General features: G+C 35.6%; 1 protein-coding gene across 4 annotated transcripts in view; it reads left to right on the top strand.

Moving 5' to 3' along the window:
* The first annotated feature begins 16,707 nt into the window (after positions 1-16,707).
* Positions 16,708-19,494, top strand: part of LOC127675307 (putative P2Y purinoceptor 10) — a 92,735-nt gene continuing 89,948 nt past the window's right edge. Inside the window, exon 1 of one of the 4 annotated variants that reach the window (XM_052171382.1) lies at positions 16,708-16,824. In XM_052171382.1, the coding sequence (XP_052027342.1) occupies positions 16,808-16,824 (17 nt within the window). In that variant the 5' untranslated portion in view covers positions 16,708-16,807. The remainder of the gene's footprint in view (positions 16,825-19,494) is intronic. The other 3 variants (XM_052171383.1, XM_052171381.1, XM_052171384.1) reach the window with 3 other exon arrangements.

Genomic DNA, 19,494 nt, shown 5'->3' on the forward strand with positions numbered 1-19,494 from the left:
TATGTAGGCTAACACAAACTTCATGTGAGTCCTACAGATTATATATAGTGATAAAGAAAAACCTGAGTAAGTGAATTTATCATGAATATACTTCTAAATATTCCCCATGCATTTTACCATTACTTTTTCTTCTCCCTACTCTCCCATTTACATGCGCAAGTCAAAATGTTTAGGGCCATGTCCTCTGAAAGGGTTGTCTCTAGTCAATTATTATTTTCTGTATAACTCCTAATACCAACTGAACTGTGACTTTCTACAAGACATTGCCAACCATGTTGACTGTACACATTTGTAATCCCAGAATTTAGTAGGCTGAGAGAGGAAGATCAAAAGTTTTAGGCCAATCTAGAATTTAGGCTCAGATTGGCAAATGTCTTGTCAGCCAGGAGACCCTGTTTCAAGAAAGGAAGAAAGAAAAAAGAAGGAAAGGAAGGAAGGGATAAAGAAAGAAAAGAAAAGAAAGAAAGAAAGAAAGAAGAAGAAATTTGGTAGTAAATAATTTATACAGCCCAATGTAGTACAAATCTGGGACTTCCACTCAGGTCTATGGAACTGCTTTTCTGGGATGGGTAATGATAGAAGACAAGGCCTTAATTATATTAGTCATGTGCTGTGTTGCTTAGCTAAAGTATCATTCCCTTTTTTTTTGTCCCCTTTAATTTTAATAATACAATGTTTTCAACAATATACAGAAACCAGAAAATATCTATTGGCCTTTGCTATATTCTTGTAGTTTTCTGAAAATAGGTTCTCAAACTCTTCTTATAATAATAATTAAAGTATTGTAACAGGATAGTTGGTGATTTTCTCTTCAGTAGACCAAGACTGATAGCCTTGACCCTGTGTTAGTCATTATGGTAATGCAAAATCAGAATACATTGTCTATATATATGGAGTTGTGTTAATCAGGGATGACAGGCATGGAATATATACAAGGAAGTACTAGGGTTTCTTTGGTTCTTTAGCTGAGATTTATATTGAGCTGATTGTATACACAAATGCAGTTGTAACAATTCAAATTGAATCCTGGTATATTCTCCCCAGTTTCTTCCAATGGAAAACATTTTGCAGAATTATTTTATAATAGCACATTCAGAAAACTGATGTCAATACAACCCATCAATCTTATTTTGAGTTCCTCAGTTTTACTTGAATTAAATTATGCATGTGTATATACTAAATTCACTACACTTTATCATCATTTTCAGTTGATGGGTTAGTAGCCAGAATCAAATCAATTAGCTATTTTGTTAAATATTTAGCAAAATTTAGGTACCTCTTTATAGCCACATATACTACCTCTTTGCACATCCACATTGATAACCCCTAATAGCAGTTAATCAGTTCTCAAAAGTTTGTCATGTTATTAATGTTTCACTGGTAGAGATTTTAGAGGCTTGTTGTCTTAGTTTAATTTCCTAGAGATTTAAGTTGTTGCATATAACAATAGTTCATTTTGTTTTAAATTTCCAAGTAGTACTTCATAATATCGTATGCTATGTTCTTATGATATGATGTCCTGTGTTTGTTTAATTATTCACTTGTTGAAAGAATTCTGAACAATTTCCAATATTTAATAGTGTAAAGTCTTGCTATGAATATTCATGTGCTGATATTTTTCTGTAAATGTCCTAGTTCTTTTGGAATAAATGCCCCAGATTACCATTATGCAATGCAGTAATTGCATGTTTACTTTTATAAGAAGTGGCCAAACTTTTCCAGAGTGACTGTGCAAGTTTACACTCTCACCAAGAATGTATGAACAACCCACTTCTTCTGAATCCTTGCCAGCATTTAGTGTTGCAACATTGTTTTTTTAAATTTTAGTTCTTTTGATAGATATGTATGATATTCTAATCTAGTTTTAATTTGCTTCTCCTCAGTTCCTATCTCTCTCTGTCTATCTATCTATCTATCTATCTATCTATCTATCTATCTATCTATCTATCTATCTATCTATCTATCTATCTATCTATCTACCTGTCTATCTATCTATCTATCTATCTATCTATCTATCTATCTATCTATCTATCTATCTATCTACACATCTATCTATCTATCTATCTATCTATCTATCTATCTATCTATCTATCTATCTATCTATCTATCTATCTACCTATCTGAATACAAAGAGAGACAGAGAAAGAGAGCAAGAGACACACACAGAGAAACAGAGAGACAGAAGAGAGAGAAAACACTAGGCAGCAAAGTGAGTCTTGTAGTTGGTCATTTCTGAGCAGAATAAAAACAATACATAGATTCAAACTGGAATTGAAGGAGAGGGAGAATACACAGATTCTGGCTGAATTTATAAGCACATACTATAAACAAAAATTTAGAATGGAAAAATTGCACATATACTTTAAATGAATTGACAAATTATGGTTCATTTAAACCTCACAGCCATTCTGATATTATGGTGCATCATTTTAGTTGTGAAAATATGTTAATTATAAAAGCTTAGAAAGCTATGGAAGCATAAACAAAACAAATAAAAGAGATGATTTATGATTTCTTCATGATTATCCATTTGAAACTCACATTTCCATGTATTTGTTTCATAAATAATTTATTTCATATTGTTTTCTTCAAATATATTATATACTAAATATACATTATCTATTTCTTATACATATTACACATAAATATACATACACACAAATACATTTATCAAGAGAATGCATATACACTTGTAAGTTGGGAAAATATTTAATACTATTTATTTATTCTTGCTTTTTAAATTAGATATTTTCTTTATTTACATTTAAGATGTTATCTCCTTTCTTCATTTCCCTTCTAAAAATACCATATCCCATGCCTCCTCCCCCTGCTCACCAACCCACTATTTGGTACATAGCTTCTGCTAGTTTCACTGTTTAGTTTCTGTTTCCATGATCTGTCCATTGCTGAGAGTGGGGTGTTGAAGTGTCCCACTATTATTGTGTGAGGTGCAATGTGTGCTTTGAGCTTCAGTAAAGTTTCTTTTATGAATGTGGGTCCCCTTGCATTTGGAGCATAGATGTTCAGAATTGAGAGTTCTTCATGGTATATTTTTCTTTGATGAGTATGAAGTGTCCTTCCTTATCTTTTTTGATAACTTTTGGTTGGAAGTCTATTTTATCCGATATTACAATGGCTATTCCAGCTTGTTTCTTGGGACCATTTGCTTGGAAAATTATTTTCCGGGCCTTTTTTCTGAGGGAGTATTTGTCTTTGACATTGAAGCACATTTTCTGTATGCAGGAAAATGAGGGGTCCTGTTTACATATCCAGTCTGTTAATCTATGTCTTTTTATTGGGGAATTGAGTCCATTGATATGAAGAGATATTAAGGAATAGTGATTGTTCCTTCCTGTTGTTTTTGATGTTATTTTTTATGTTTGTTTGGCTATCTTCTTTTGGGTATGTTGAAAGTTTACTTAATTGCTTTTTCTAGCTTGTAGTTTCCCTCCTTGTGTTGGCATTTTACATCTATTATCCTTTGTAGGGGTGGATTAGTGGAAAGATATTGTGTAAATTTGGTTTTGTCATGGAATACCTTGCTTTCTCCATCTAGGTTGATTGAGAAGAGATTTGCTGTAGCCTGGGATGGCATTTGTGTTCTCTTAGGGTCTGTATGATATCTGCCCAGGATCTTCTAGCTTTCACAGTCTCTGGTGAGAAGTCTGGTGTGATTCTGATAGGTCTTCCTTTATATGTTACTTGACCTTTTTATCTTACTGCTTTTAATATTTCTTTGTTTTGTGCATTTGTTGTTTTGACTATTATGTGACAGGAGGAATTTCTTTTCTGGTCCACTCTATTTGGAGTTCTGTAGGCTTCTCGTATATTCATGGTTAGGTTAGGGAAATTTTCTTCTATAATTTTGTTGAAGATAATTACTGACCCTTTAGGTTGGGAATCTTGATTTTCTTTTATACCTATTATCTTTAGGTTTGGTCTTCTCATTGTGTCCTGGATTTTCTGGATGTTTTGGGTTAGAATCTTTTTGAATTTTGCATTTTCCTTGACTGTTGTGTCAATGTCTTCTATGATATCTTCTGCACCTGAGATTCTCTCTTCTATTTTGTATTCTGTTGGTGATACTTACATCTATGACTCCTGATCTTTTTCCTAGGTTTTCTATCTCCAGGGTTGTCTCCCTTTGTGATTTCTTTATTGTTTCTATTTCTGTTTTTAGATCCTGGATAGTTTTGTTCAGTTTCTTCACCTGTTTGGTTGTGTTTTCCTATAATTCTTTAAGGGATTTCTGTGTTTCCTCTTTATGGTCTTCTACCTGTTTGCCTGTGTTCTCTTGTATTTATTTAAGGGACTAATTTATGCCCTTCTTAAAAGTCCTCTATCATCATCATGAGATGTGAGTTTAAATCAGAGTCTTACTTTTCAAGTATGTCAGGGTAATCAGGGCTAGCTGTGTTGGGAGAATTGGTTTCTGATGATGCCAAGTAGCCTTGGTTTCTGTTACTCGTGTTCTTGAGCTTGCCTTTTGCCATCTTGTTATCTCTGGTGTTATCTGGTCTTGCTGTCTTTGAATTTTGCTTGTTGTTCTGCAAGCCTGTGTGTCAGTACTCATGGAAGTCCAGTTCTTTCTGTGAGGAATTTAGGTATGGAGAGCTATGGTACAGGGCCAACTCTGTTCTCGCAGGTGTGTAGGCACTCCTGGCAGACCAGGTCTCTCCTGTCGGTATTTGCAAATGTAGCTCTGTTGCCCAGGATCAGCTGTGGGAGCAGACAGAAATTGGAATCCTCCTATCCCAGGCAACCCCTCAGTTCCTGTGTCCAGAAGGTTCCAGGCTGGTTCCTCTGAGCAGCAGGTGTGGTTCTACCTGTGCTCCCAGGCCTGTCCATACTCCTGGGAGGTTAGCTATCTCCCTGTGCCATCTGGGTATGGAGCCCTGTGACAGAGGATGGTCTTCAGCTGCAGACAGACACCCGAAGACTCCTGTTGTAGGCTGCCCTTGGGTTCCTGTGACCTTAGGGTTCTGGGCAGGTTTCTCTGAGCAGCAGGGATGTTCCTACCTGCTCTCACAGGTCTGTCAACAGTCCTGGAAGGCTAGCTATCTCCCTGCCCCACCTCGGTATAGAGCCCTGTGGCAGATTATCATCTTCAGCAGCAGACAGAAACTGGAAGGCTCCCGTTCCAGCTCAACATATGATTAAATACCATTTTTAATGCTCTCAAAATATGCTACTGAAAGGATAAATCTCAATTTATTTGAAAATTTCCATCTTGTTGGTCCTTTAGTTTTCTATAATTGCTGTTATACCAACCAAGTGTGGCAGTGAATGATTCATGAATACATGTTTGTTGGGGTTCTCACTATTCTTTTTGATTAACTGTTGAGAAGGGAAATTCATCTTTCAAAGGTTATGGCCTGCTTGAAAATGTTTAATTTGCCTTGTATCTGCTTGTCAGAAAAGATGCTTCAATTTACATCCCAGAATGATACAGGAATGCTCATTTTATCATATCCATGATGACATTGAGCAATTATTTTGCCAGTTTTGCTGATTTGGTAAACATAAAATGGGGACATAGTTTTCTAATACTAGTAAAATTGTAAATATTTCATATTTTTCAGTAGTTTATGTTGTTCTTCTGTATATTATTTGTCTATTTTCCTTTTAAATTTTAGTATTATTCTATTAGTTGAGTATATATATACATATACATATAATATACATATACATATTTGATTAGTTCCATTTTCAGATGGTCAAACTATCTTATGTATAATAAATATGATTCAAAATCACTTCTGCCTTTCTTCAAAGGCTCTTTTTTTAAAACAGTTTTTAACCATTCTTTTAGTGGTCCTAGTAACTGCTAGAGAGAGACAACTGAGTACTTTCAGTTTCCTGATTAGTGAATATGTCTATAATTCTTCATCTAAATTCAGTTCAAATCATTAATTTTTTCCTGTTAAGCAGGTTGTACCTTCTTATTTCTAGCCTCATCCCAAGGTCAAATACTCCAACAGAATGGATCTCAATGGTAGAAAGAATGTAAGAGCCAGAGGATAGGGAAATGCACAGCAAAAGCATATGGGCATGGCATAGGCTTTTCACTCACAAACTCACAGCCACTGTGGTTATCTGTACAAGACATGCATATGCTTGGGACTATTAATATTCCATCATGGATTGGGGTGAGGTACTTATGAAGTCCCATTCATCCATGAGGGACTACAGGTTGGAAAGATGCATGGGATTTTCTTCAGTTGTGTAGCCACTGATAAGTGCCCCTGCTTCAGGAGATAACCTCTCACCCACGATCAATCAAGGAGCTTTAATTAAACTCAGTAGGTCATATGAAAAAACATGAAAGGGAGCAGGACTTGTCAAGAGGAAGAGTTTCGCCGGGCAGTGGTGGTGCACACCTGTAATCCCAGCACTCTGGGAGGCAGAGGCAGGCGGATTTCTGAGTTCGAGGCCAGCCTGGTCTACAGAGTGAGTTCCAGGACAGCCAGGGCTGCACAGAGAAACCCTGTCTCGAAATAACCAAAAAAAAAAAAAAAAAAAAAAAAAAAGAGAGAGAGAGAGAGAGAGAGAGAGGAAGAGTTTCAATGAAAAAGGAAGGGATGAGCAATGAAAACTGGGGGTAAATAGGACTGAAATTCAACATGCAAATATATGAAACTGTCAAAGAATAGAGAATCCAGCATGAGTCTAAAATTATTTTTCTAGTTCTCTAAAACTTTCCCTCAACATAGTCATCTATCTAGATTTTATACTCAAAGCAATGCTCAATCCAGATAGTTCAGAATGGATTTTTTTCTTTTTAATCCCAATAATCACTTTAGCACAGTTGTTGTCTCACCTATTTTCTTCTGACTTTATGCTGAAACACTTGATGTTAAAACGTGTTACAATTTGACCTAAAGACTTCAGGTTAAGATAGTCAGCCAGATACTTGATTACATGGAGTAAGGATGTGTTCAAAATGGTACCAGTCCCCTGAATCCAAATACATGCATCAGCATGGTATGTGTGAAGGTTCTGAAAAAAACTCTCCAACTTAAAAGCATATGACTGTTCTAAACCTAATTCTTCCTATGGTATGCATTTCTGACTCTACAGCAAACAAAACAAGCACACATATAAAGACAAAACCAGCCACTGCATTGAAAGCTAAATTTCCTGCTAAAGAGCTAAATAAATATAGCATTTGACTGAATTTCACAGTACTGAAACTCCACTGGATGGTTCTCAGTAACTGAGATTTAATTAGTATCTAAGGAAACAAGAAATTCCTGTTTGAAAAAAAAAAATCAAATGAAACGGAAAAAACAAATTACAATTGCTGTGCACAATTTTCCTGGCATGGTGGCCCCTGAATAAATGTGGTGCTATGACCCAGACCTCTTTCCTCCTTATGTGTGTCTGCTTCTCTTTCCTTCCTCTCAGTGAATATAGTTTAAATAAAGAAACATCTGCTGGCACTCTGAAGCGGGGAACCCTGCTTTTAACAGACAAAGGAGGAAAAAAAATTTAAGCACTTGCACAGATGTGTACAGTACAGCTTGCACGGTCTTTGCCAGATCAAACCAGTCAACTGAGGTTAGTCACTCTCTGATGAAGCAACTTAAATCTTCTCTCACTAATGGAGAAAGTGCTGGGAGAGTTACTTTGTAGTAAAGGTATTGATTTTTTGACATAGAACACAATAGGTTTCTAAAGAATTTTATTATATGTAAAAACTTAACTACCATGTATTGAACAGTGATTAGATATTGTTTTAAATATGCCACATACATGTTGCCATTTAATTCTTATAAGACCATAAAATGAAGATGTTAGTGCGCTCATTTTAAACCTAGGAAAATGAAGCTAAAAGAAGTTAAGTCACTTTCCCAGTGTACCAGACTTAGAATCCATAAACCTGCTAACCAAATTTGGTATTCTAAAGTCTTACTATTACATTTAGCATATCACTTTAGGAGGAATCATTTTTGTTAATTCAAATGTACTTAAATAAAATATTATTACTTATACTATCAACTTACCCATAATACCTTTTCTTTTTAAACATATTTTTTTTGAAAATAATTGAGGATACTTCCTGTTAGGACCAGATCATTTAAACCCCATTTTCTTCTTATCTTCAAAAAATAAAATTTAAAAACTTAGAAATTTTGCTAAAGACAACCAGAAGATGACTCTAAAAGATGTTTAGAAAGACCAAAACTAGTTTAGAATACTATTATTTAGTAGCAAATTTACCCAATGTTATCTTACAGCATAGAAACAGAAGAAAAAGCCCCAGTTGGCCCAGTGCTTTCCTTTATCAAGTTGGAATGTGTATGGTATTTGGGCAATCTTTAGCATGTTCAAAAGAAATGTCTCTACTGGCCTTACCTTTTGACTGGGCTACTATTTGATATGCAATTTTTGCTGTGCTGGAGCACAGCAAATTTCTTAACCTATAAATAAATTTCTTAACCTATAAAAAGAGAATGGCAATGGAAAACAAAGATGTCTGGAAAATTGGAGACCCAGAGACAGGGGTAGATTAATGTCTAATATAAAAAACTATATATCATACTAAAAACCAAGAAAATTATAACTTTAACTTGAAAAGAAAAATACTTCCATCACCACCTAGAAGCAGAATTTAGTTGACAATTATTTCTAAGTGAGTGTGATAAAAATCTTTCAACAATTGTAATTTATCTTCAAACAAATGAAAAATATAGAAAATCTCAACAAAAAATTAATGTTAGCACATCTTGAGTATATGTGTACTATTGTAGTGAATCAATTACTACACTTTCATAGTTTTATTTGATCTTTTTTCAAGAAAGTCACCTATGGTGCTGGAGAGATGGCTCAGAGGTTAAGAGCACTGACTGCTCTGCCAGAGGTCCTGAGTTCAATTCCCAGCAACCTCATGGTGGCTCACAACCATTTGTAATGGAATCTGACGCCCTCTTCTGGAGTGTCTGAAGACAGCTACAGTATACTTAGATATAATAAATAAATAAATAAATAAATAAATAAATCTTCCAAAAAAGCCCCATTAAGTTGACTTTATGATTATAATTTAAGTAGGGGAAAATATACTGTTAGCCTTGATGCATCCCATACAAAGCAGTTTTACTCATTTGCATTACCAGCATGGTCATTAATGTTTGTTTTTTGCCTTCGATGGCGGGCAAAAATAGTAAGTTATACTAAATAGTGTAAAGAAAATATGTAGGTGTGAAAGCGCCTAGACAACAATTAAAGGGAATGAGACCAAAGAATGAATTGGGGAGTAACTGAGGAAGCTCAAACCACAAAGCATCTTCTTAGGATCTTGTTAAGGGGACACAAAGGCAAGCTGCGGAACTATCCTGGAGTTTTAATGAAATCAAGTTGTCAGGAAGCAGAAAAAAACCTAAGGAAGAAAGAAGAGAGGGATGGAAGGAAGGAAAGAATAATGTTGGCTATAATGGGTTCCTGATTCTCTCTCCCTTCTTAGCAGTTCTTCACATTCACCCATTCATATGTATTCACCCATACATTCATATATCGGTTTCCTAGCGCACCTTCCTTAACACTAGCTGCAAACCCATGCCCTATAATACCTCTCTTTGGTTATCAATCACCATGCAAGAGCCAACTCAGAACAATCTTAATTTCCCCAGAAGCCTTTCTTGAAAACCTCTTTAACTTAGTTTTCTTCTTATTGTAAGAAGGCAGTGACTTCTCTCTGCTCCCAAATTCCTTTCCGTATATTTTGCTATGCTTCACCTATCTGTATATGAGATTCTTTCTTAGGACTCTAAGCATCTTGAAGGCAGGAACCAAAGTACTGATTTATGTAGAGTACCCATATAAAATAATGTATACATATGCTATAAATTTAATATATTTGTTGAATGAGTCAATGAGCAAATGGATGAAGATCGAGTTCTAAATCTTATGGTTAACATAAATTATCTCATTTAATCCTTATTGCAACACACTTTGCCAGTCGGTAACAGTAAAAAGATTAAGAGAGAATAGCATTCCAGGCAAAGGTGCAATGATAGGAAATCATGAGAGAACATGTTACATTCTAGGAACCACAAGAAGTTGTAAGAAGTTGTGTGTATGATGAGAGCATAGAATGGCAGGTGGGGAGTGATGAGAGATGTATCTGAAGCAGAAGACAGGGCTCAATTCATAGAAAATCCTGCATGTCTACCAAAGGAATTTGTCCTAAGGCTAAGAGACTACAAGCAGATGGATGACAGGATAATCAGATATGAATAAAGATACATAGGATCTCTCCACGTAGTGGGATATATGATTGCTTCTTTTTTTTTATTCGATATATTTTTTATTTACATTTCAAATGATTTCCCCTTTTCTGGCCCCCTACTCCCCGAAAGTCACATAAGCCCTCTTCCCTCCCCCTGCTCTCCCATCCACCCCTTCCCACTTCCCTGTTCTGGTTTTGCCCTATACTGCTACACTGAGTCTTTCCAGAACCAGGGAACACTCCTCCATTCTTCTTGTACTTCATTTGATGTGTGGATTATGTTTTGGGTATTCCAGTTTTCCAGGCTAATATCCACTTATTAGTGATTGCATACCATGATTGATCTTTTGAGACTGGGTTACTTCACTTAGTATGATGTTCTCTAGCTCCATCCATTTGTCTAAGAATTTCATGAATTCATTGTTTCTAATGGCTGAATAGTACTCCATTGTGTATATATACCACATTTTTTGCATCCATTCTTCTGTTGAGAGATACCTGGGTTCTTTCCAGGTTCTGGCTATTATAAATAGGGCTGCTATGAACATAGTGGAGCACATATCCTTATTACCTGTTGGGGAATCCTCTGGGTATATGCCCAGGAGTCCTCGACAAAGGGGCTGAAAACATCCAATGGAAAAAAGATAGCCTTTCAACAAATGGTGCTGGTTCAACTGGAGGTCAGCATGCAGAAGAATCCAAATTGATCCATCCTTGTCTCCTTGTACTAAGCTCAACTCCAAATGGATCAAGGACCTCCACATAAAGCCAGACACTCTGAAGCTAATGGAAAAGAAACTGGGGAAGACCCTTGAGGACATTGGTACAGGGGGAAAGTTCCTGAAGAGAACACCAATAGCTTTTGCTCTAAGATCAAGAATTGACAAATGGGACCTCATAAAGTTACAAAGATTCTGTAAGGCAAAGTACACCATCAAAAGGACAAATCAGCAACCAACAAATTGGGAAAAGACCTTCACCAACCCTACATCCAACAGAGGGCTAATATCCAATATATACAAAGAACTCAAGAAGTTAGATCCCAGAAAGCCAAATAACCCTATTAAAAATGGGGTACAGATCTAAACAAAAAATTCTCACCTGAAGAACTTCGGATGGCAGAGAAGCATCTTAAAAAATGCTCAACTTCACTAGTCTTTAGGGAAATGCAAATCAAAACAACCCTGAGATTTCACCTCACACCAGTCAGAATGGCTAAGATTAAAAATTCAGGAGACAGCAGGTGTTGGTGAGGATGTGGAAAAAGAGGGACACTCCTCCACTGCTGGTGGGGTTACAAATTGGTATATGATTGCTTCTTAAAAGTACAGATGTAACGGTGAAAAGTGGAAAGATGTTTAAAGACACATTCATTGGCAAATAATAGCTGCTGCTCTAGTTTGTACAGAGGGCATGCAAGGGACAAATTCAAATAACTTTCACCATGCAAAATTCAATGCAGACCTTGAATATTTCTCTAGGGTCCCCAGTTTTGAATCATTAATTGTATTATGCAGGTTCAGCTTCTGCACTTCTGTGAGATTTAATGTGGACATGATGGATAGAGTAAAACCTTTCATCTAAACACATAAGGGACAAACACTGAGGCCAATGAGCTTGGGTCTGATATATAGGACTACATTTAATGCTGAAGTTTGTTCAATAGTGTTGATTCCTGCTAGTGTTTTTGGTTGTTTGTTTTTGTTTATTTAATGTAGAAATAGAGTAAATAATGTAGTCAATGACAAGGAAATACTAATAGCTTCATTTACAAAACATTTCTGGCTAATCAATTTTGAGACTTGTTCGGCACTGAAACCAGTGTTTTCTGCTCCCTCATAGAGATATATGGCCCTCACAGTCTGCTTTATGACTGAAACAGTGACCTTCCTTTTTATTTAGTAATGTATTTTTAAGGTAAAGTAAAGATGTGATGGCATTTCTGTTAAGCTCACTATGATGAGGCAACGTGGTAAATGAATGAAAAAACAGTGAGAAATGCTTTTCATCTCTGCCATACTGAAAAAACACATCCCAAACTCATGGTAACACTTCATTTCAAGGGAATGAATAAAACCATATGATGATGCATATGGTGATGATAAAAATAGTAGTCATTAAAAAAGTTTGTAAACATTATTTTAAAACCTTGCAAATAGATGAAAATATCACACACCAAAATTAATCAGACTTAAATTCTATTTAATTCAATGAGCTTCTATACAGTTAGAATAGATATTCAGAACAGAAGCCATGGAGCTCCAAATTAAAGTTTACAGTGTTAGTATTTTATATATTTCATATATTATTTACCACTAAAAATTTAAAAAAATCATTACAGAATTAGAGCTAGAAAATCAATTATCTCACCTTTCAGAACACATGTTCATTGCTTTACTTTCATTCCTTTTTTTTTTGACATTTAGCCTTCTTTATTCATTTGTTATATTGTACCAACATTTAGTTTTGTGCACATATATGTATATATTATTGGTTAGATTATACATATGAGAGAAAACACACATTTGTCTTTCTCTGAGAATATGATCTTATTTAATATTATGTGTCATAAGTCCATCAATTTTTATTACATTTTTGTTGCCGCCAGCGGCCACATACGAACCGAAATACCTGGAAGAGAATTCTGAGGTTAACGGGAAGGGGGCGAAAGAGAAATGAGTCAAGAGGACAGTTGCCCATAGAGACTGACTTTACTATCAATTAGCCAATATTTATAATCTTTGGAAAAACCACCCTGCCCCACAAATGGCCGAGAGTTCGTTGGATCTTCTTCTCGGCGGGTTGTCTGCTTTCAGTCACGCAGTTTTCTGCTGGTCTCCGGGTGGAGCTGCGCTGAGGCGGCCTTGGTAGTTAAGGTGAAAATTTCACCTTGTATGTATCATATATATAATACTATTTAGAATAGAGCTAAATAGTATTATATATATGATACATACAAGTTTTTACTAGTCATCTTTTTGTAGATGAATAACTAGATTGATTTCAATTTCTTGCTGTTGTGAATAAGGCAGAAATAAAATGGGTACAAAAAACTCTGTGGTAGAGTAAGGAGTCCTGTTTAAATACCCAGGAGTAAAATGTACAGCTACTATACTAGTTCTGTTTTTCACTATGGCTATATCAAATTGAAGCCCCATTGTTAGTGATTAAGAACTTATCTTCACAGCTCCTCCCACTTTTGTCAGATTTATTGATGATAACTATTGTAACTGGGGTGAGGTGGTATCTTAAAGTATTTTCAATTTTTTGTTTCTCTGATGCCTAGAAATACTGAATTATTTTAATAATAGTTATTGTCCATTAATCTTTCTTTTTTGGAAATTGTCTATATAGCTTGTTTGTCCCTTTGCTGTCTGATGTTTTTATTCCCTTGGTATTCCACTTTTACAATTCTTCATAAATTCTCTTGTCTGAAACATAAAATGAAGATTTTCTCTAATTCTGTGGGTTGTATGTTTGCTCTGATAGTTATTTTTGTTACTGTAGAGAAACTTTTTATTTTCATGTGGTTCTATCTCTTGATACTTTTTAGGTCCTATACTGTTGGAATTTTACTCAAAATGTCTTGCCTACTCTAATATTTTGAAGATATGTATTCCTGTGTTTTCCTCTAGAATCTTTATTATTTCAGGCTTTAAGTTAAGGAATTTGATCCATTTGAGTATATTTGTATTCAAAGTGAAAGGTTTGAATCTAAGTTCATTCTTCTGCAGGTAGAAATCAGATTTTCACATCACATTTATTGACTAATAATTTATTTATTGAATAAGCTGTTTTTTCAACGTATATTTTTGCCTCCTTTGTTAAAAATGAAATGGATGTAGTTTTGGCATTTTATTTCCAGATCCTTTATTCTATTTCATTGGATTACCTGCCTCTTTTAGCTTGTAACAGGCTGTTTTATCTATAGCATAATTTGAGGTTGGGCATTGGGGCATTGTTGTACTTTTTATTAAACCTTCACATAAAATATTGTTTTATTTTTATTTTTATTTTTATTTTTTTATTTTTATTTTCTAAATTCTTTGTTTACATTCCAAATGCTTTCCCCTTTCCAGGTTCCCCCCCTCCCCATATGTCCTATAAGCCCTCTTCTCTCCACCCATTTTCCAATCACCTCCCTCCTTTTTCCCTGTCCTGGTACTCACCTACAATGCTGGATCAAGCCTTTCCAGGATCAGGGCCCTCTCCTTACTTCTTCATGGGAGTCATTTGATATGCTAATTGTGTCTTGGGGATTCAGAGATTCTGGGCTAATTAATATACACTTATCAGTGATTGCATTCCATGTGTATTCTTTTGTTCTTGGGTTACCTCACTTAGGATGATATTTTCCAGTTCCAATCATTTGCCTAATAATTTCATGAATTCATTGTTTTTAATTGCAGAATAATATTCCATTGTGTAAATATACCACATTTTCTGTATCCATTCCTCCACTGAGGGGCACCTGGGTTCTTTCCAACTTCTGGCTATTATAAATAAGGCTGCTATGAACATAGTGGAGCATGTGTCCTTATTGCATGCCAGGTAATCCTTTGGGTATATGCCCAGGAGAGGTATAGCAGGGTCTTCCGGAAGTGTCATGTCCAGTTTTCTGAGGAAATGCCAGACTGATTTCCATAGTGGTTGTAGCATCTTGCAATCCAACCAGCAGTGGAGGAGTGTTCCTCTTTCTCCACATCCTCACCAACACCTGCTGTCTCCTGAGTTTTTAACCTTAGCCATTCTGACTGGTGTGAGGTGAAATCTCAGGATTGTTTTGATTTGCATTTCTCTAATGAGTAATGATGTTGAGCATTTCTTTTTTTTTCTTTTCTTTTCTTTCTTTCTTTCTTTCTTTCTTTCTTTCTTTCTTTCTTTCTTTCTTTCTTTCTTTCTTTCTTTCTTTCTTTTTTGATGTTGAGCATTTTTTAAGGTGCTTCTTGGCCATCCGAATTTCTTCAGGTGAAAATTCTTTGTTTGGATCTGTACCCCATTTTTTAATAGGGTTATTTGGTTCTCTGTTGTCTAACTTCTTGAGTTCTTTGCATATATTGGATATTAGCCCTCTATTGGATGTAGGGTTGGTGAAGATCTTTTCCCAATTTGTTGGTTGCCATTTTGTCCTTTTGACAGTGTCCTTTGCCTTACAGAAACTTTGTAATTTTATGAGGTCCCATTTGTCAATTCTTGATCTTAGAACATAAGCTATTGGTGTTCTGTTCAGGAACTTTTCCCCTGTGCCCATGTCCTCAAGGGTTTTCCCTATAAGAATTTTATTAAGAGTGTTTGTATCTATGTTCAGCAAAGAAATTGGTGTGTATATTACTTTTTCTTTTTCTCCCTGTACTTTCCTTACATGGCTTTGGTAACAAGATGATATTGGCTTTATAAAATTTAGTAGTACTCCTTTACTTTCTATTTAATTAGACAAGATGAGAAGAATTGGTATGAGATCTTCTCTGAGTGCTTGATAGAATTCATCTGGTCCTGGGCTTCTCTTCTATGGAAGCCTTTTAATAACAGCTTCAATTTCATTGCTTGTAATGTATCTGTTTAACTTTATATCTTCAAGGCTTAATTTTGGTAGTGGCATGTTTTCAGAAGTTCTATTTCTTCTGGATTATCCAGTTTTATTTATCCATCAATTATGAAAGATAGATTTGCAGGATATAGCTTTCTCAGTTCAGAGTTGTTTACTTTTAGACCTTGAAACATTTCATTACATACTCTTGGTTTTTATGTCTGTTGACGAAAAGTCTGAGATAAATATGATACTTCTTTCAATGGGATATGTAGCAGTGATAGTAGTCTAATCTTGTTCCCTAGTATCTCACCACAATAACAATTTAGAAGAGTGCTGATTTCTGTAGATCTTGCTGTACCCAAAAGGGAGGAGATGTTGACTCAAGTCATTTAAAAACAACATCCTCTCCCTGGTTTATATTTCTGTGTTTGCCTCACAGAAACTGAAATGTTATGACTGACTGGTAAACGTGTTTCAGTGAAAGAAAAAGTGTGAATAGAGAGGCATGCATTAAAAACTTTTTGGAAGAGTACATTGGGTTGCCATGCCTATGGCTTTTGTAGGAACAGAGATCACTGTATGCAGATCTCCAGCCCAGTGGTCTCAGAGGTCAGTAGAGGTTCTGAAATTTGGCCTCTGTCTTAGTCAGGGTTTCTATTCCTGCACAAAACATCATGACCAAGAAGAAAGTTATGGAGCAAAGGGTTTATTCAGGGTTACACTTACAAATTGCTGTTCATCATAAAAGGAAGTCAGGACTGAAACTCAAGCAGGTCAACATGACACAAGCTGTAGTTATTTTAGAAATAAGTGCTTTAGGTGAGGAAATGCCTCCATGAGATCCAACTGTAAGGCATTTTCTAAATTAGTGATCAAGGAGGGGAGGGCCCCTTGTGGGTGGTGCCATCCCTTGGCTGGTGTTCTTGGGCTCTATAAGAAAGCAAGCTGAGCAACCCAGGGGAAGCAAGCCAGTAAGAAACATCCCTCCATGGCCTCTGCATCAGCTCCTGCTTCCTGACCTGCTTGAGTTCCAGTCCTGACCTCCTTTGATGAGGACCAGCAATTTGTATGTATAGCCCCAGTGTTCCCAGGGTGTTCTGAGAGACTGGACCTTTCTATTCTAGAGATATCTGTGGTCAAGCTCTGTGTGAGGTTTTGAAGTCCGAGGTACTAAAATCTATATTTCTGTGGTTCTGGAAGTTAGTTTGGTAATGTGGTTCTAATATTATAATTTAAAAAAGGCTTAATTGGGTCAGAAATGTATTATTCTGCCTCTAGAATGTTCAAGATTTTGAGTCCATCTTGCAGCTTAGTGTAGAGACCCATCCTTAGTCCTGTTGGCCCATTGCCTAGACTGGATCACTTCAGCAATTCAACAGTATATCTTAACAGTCCTCAGAGCTTAATGGCACATCAATATTTCTCTAAGAGTCATAGAAACTAGAATCTTCCAATTGGCTCTAAAGAAGAAAAATAAGTTGTCAAAACACACCTACTTCAACAAATGTGCAAAATATGACAAAGCAACACAAAACATATAACACAACTATCACATACAACTCAGCACCAACTAATCAGCCACCCACCTATAAGGGAATGCAAAATATCACAGAAATAGCCTAAATGTCTGAAAACAGAGCTTAGGTTCTTTGTATTAGAAAACATTAGTTATCATGTGGACGAATTAAACAAAAAGATGTTTTAATTAAGGGAATTAATATTATTCAAGACCTTAGCAAATAGTCTCCAAAATGAATGTAACATTTAATAAATTGGAGGTAGAACCTAAAAGTACTGATAAAAAATTTAGCAAAAAATGAATCAGAATATGGAAAATGACCAGAAATATTTGAAATAAAGATTGACAATCAAATTAAAAAACACACAACAAACATTATCCTCATTAAAGAAAACTATACAGAACAACTAATTTCAAAAGTGAAATATAAATTCAATAAAAATAATACAAACAGACATATAGAAGGAAACTTTTTTTTTTGAGACAGGGTTTCTCTGTGTAGTCCTGGCTGTCCTGGAACTCACTCTGTAGACCAGGCTGACCTCGAACTCAGAAATCCGCCTGCCTCTACCTCCCAGAGTGCTAGGATTACAGGCGTGAGCCACCACCGCCCGGCTTTAGAAGGAAACTTTTTGACAAGTATGAAGATATCTAAAAATGGAACCACTGAATATGGCAGACCTGAGAATTCATAGTATAGAATCAGCATCATAGGTAAAATCCTAGAACTAGAACGAAATTTAGTGAAATTATATTTAGTGAAATTATAATAGAAAACTTCCCAAATTTGTAGAAAGAAGGAGGAATTCAAGCACAAGGGGCATGTAGAACTCCCAATAGAGATGTCCAGAAAAGAAACTCTCCATACCATATTATAATCATGATGCCAAAGCATAAAGGAAAAAAATAGTTATAAACATTGCATAAGAAAAATGACAATTCACATAAAAGACAGAAATATCAAACAGTAATTATTTCAACAATTATTATTTATTCATGGCTTTCCCATGTTTGTATGAATTCTATTAAAAAATATATTGCAAGGAAGCTGAGGATTCTGAAAGTCAATTGTCGATGAGTTTCTCTAAGGAAAGATGACAGAACCTGAGAACTAACTAACCATTGCACAGGTGGAAAAGAATAAATCATATAAAGTTTAGCTAATTCCTAGAGGTAAGATGCGAGTTAGTATTTAAGTTCAGAATGAACAATAAATAATTGGGATTCTAGATGCAAGGAAAGTTTAAAAAGTCTCACAAGCTCTTGTCCACTGATGTGTATGAAATATTCATGAATATTTTCAGAGACTTGGATAACAAATTGGAAAATGGAGTAGAAAGGATGTTTGGCAGCCAGTGGGTATTAGGAATAATGCAATGCTTCCTTGGATCCTTCTCCCATATTCAACAGAAGCCTTATCTCATGGGAAAGAGAGGATGGTAAACGTTCTGTTCCTCATTCCTAGGAACTGGGCATTGATCCAACATTTAAAGACGAAAGGTAGAAGAAAGGCATTCTGCACTGAGAAAAAGGCAGGAAAATATCTCACCGCCAGGATACTGCGCCAATACAAAATAAACATCTGCTGCTATGGGGAGGGTCAGGAAATATTCCTCTACTCCAAACATGGAAAGAATATTTACTAGAGTAGTGTGTGGACAAGCATAGATTCTGAAAAATTTCTACCCTGAGGACCAGGTATGAAAGTCCTGTCCCAAACTTAGATTTGACCAGGAAAATGAAACCTCTTATTAAGACCACAAAAATAAATACCAAGCAATAAACTACATTGTATAGAGGGACAACTGATGGATAGAATCTTCCTTAGTGTTGTAAACCTACAATCCACTGAAAGTAACAAGAACTGTAAGAAAACTTAAGGACAGATTAGTCTGCTAGAAAATAAGTGGGTGTATTTTTGTATGCAAATACTATTCACTTCAATTCTACCATTTCTCAATATCTTTTGTCCTGCATTCAAAAGTTATAATAGAAAGAAAAATGCAACAACTAGCCCTTCATCAATAAAGAAATAAAAATCAACAGGGTCCCCATAAACACTAATTAAAATATATCAGCTGATAATGTGAAGTAAAGAATTGTCAGAAAGCATTTTCTCAATAGAAACAATTACATCAGAATAAAAATAACAAAATGAACATTTTTTCAGAAATATGAATTAGAGATCAGAACATATACTTTTAACTGTGGTCATTT

Source organism: Apodemus sylvaticus, chromosome X (genome assembly GCF_947179515.1).
Source record: "Apodemus sylvaticus chromosome X, mApoSyl1.1, whole genome shotgun sequence".
In the NCBI taxonomy this organism is placed as follows: Eukaryota; Metazoa; Chordata; class Mammalia; order Rodentia; family Muridae; genus Apodemus; species Apodemus sylvaticus.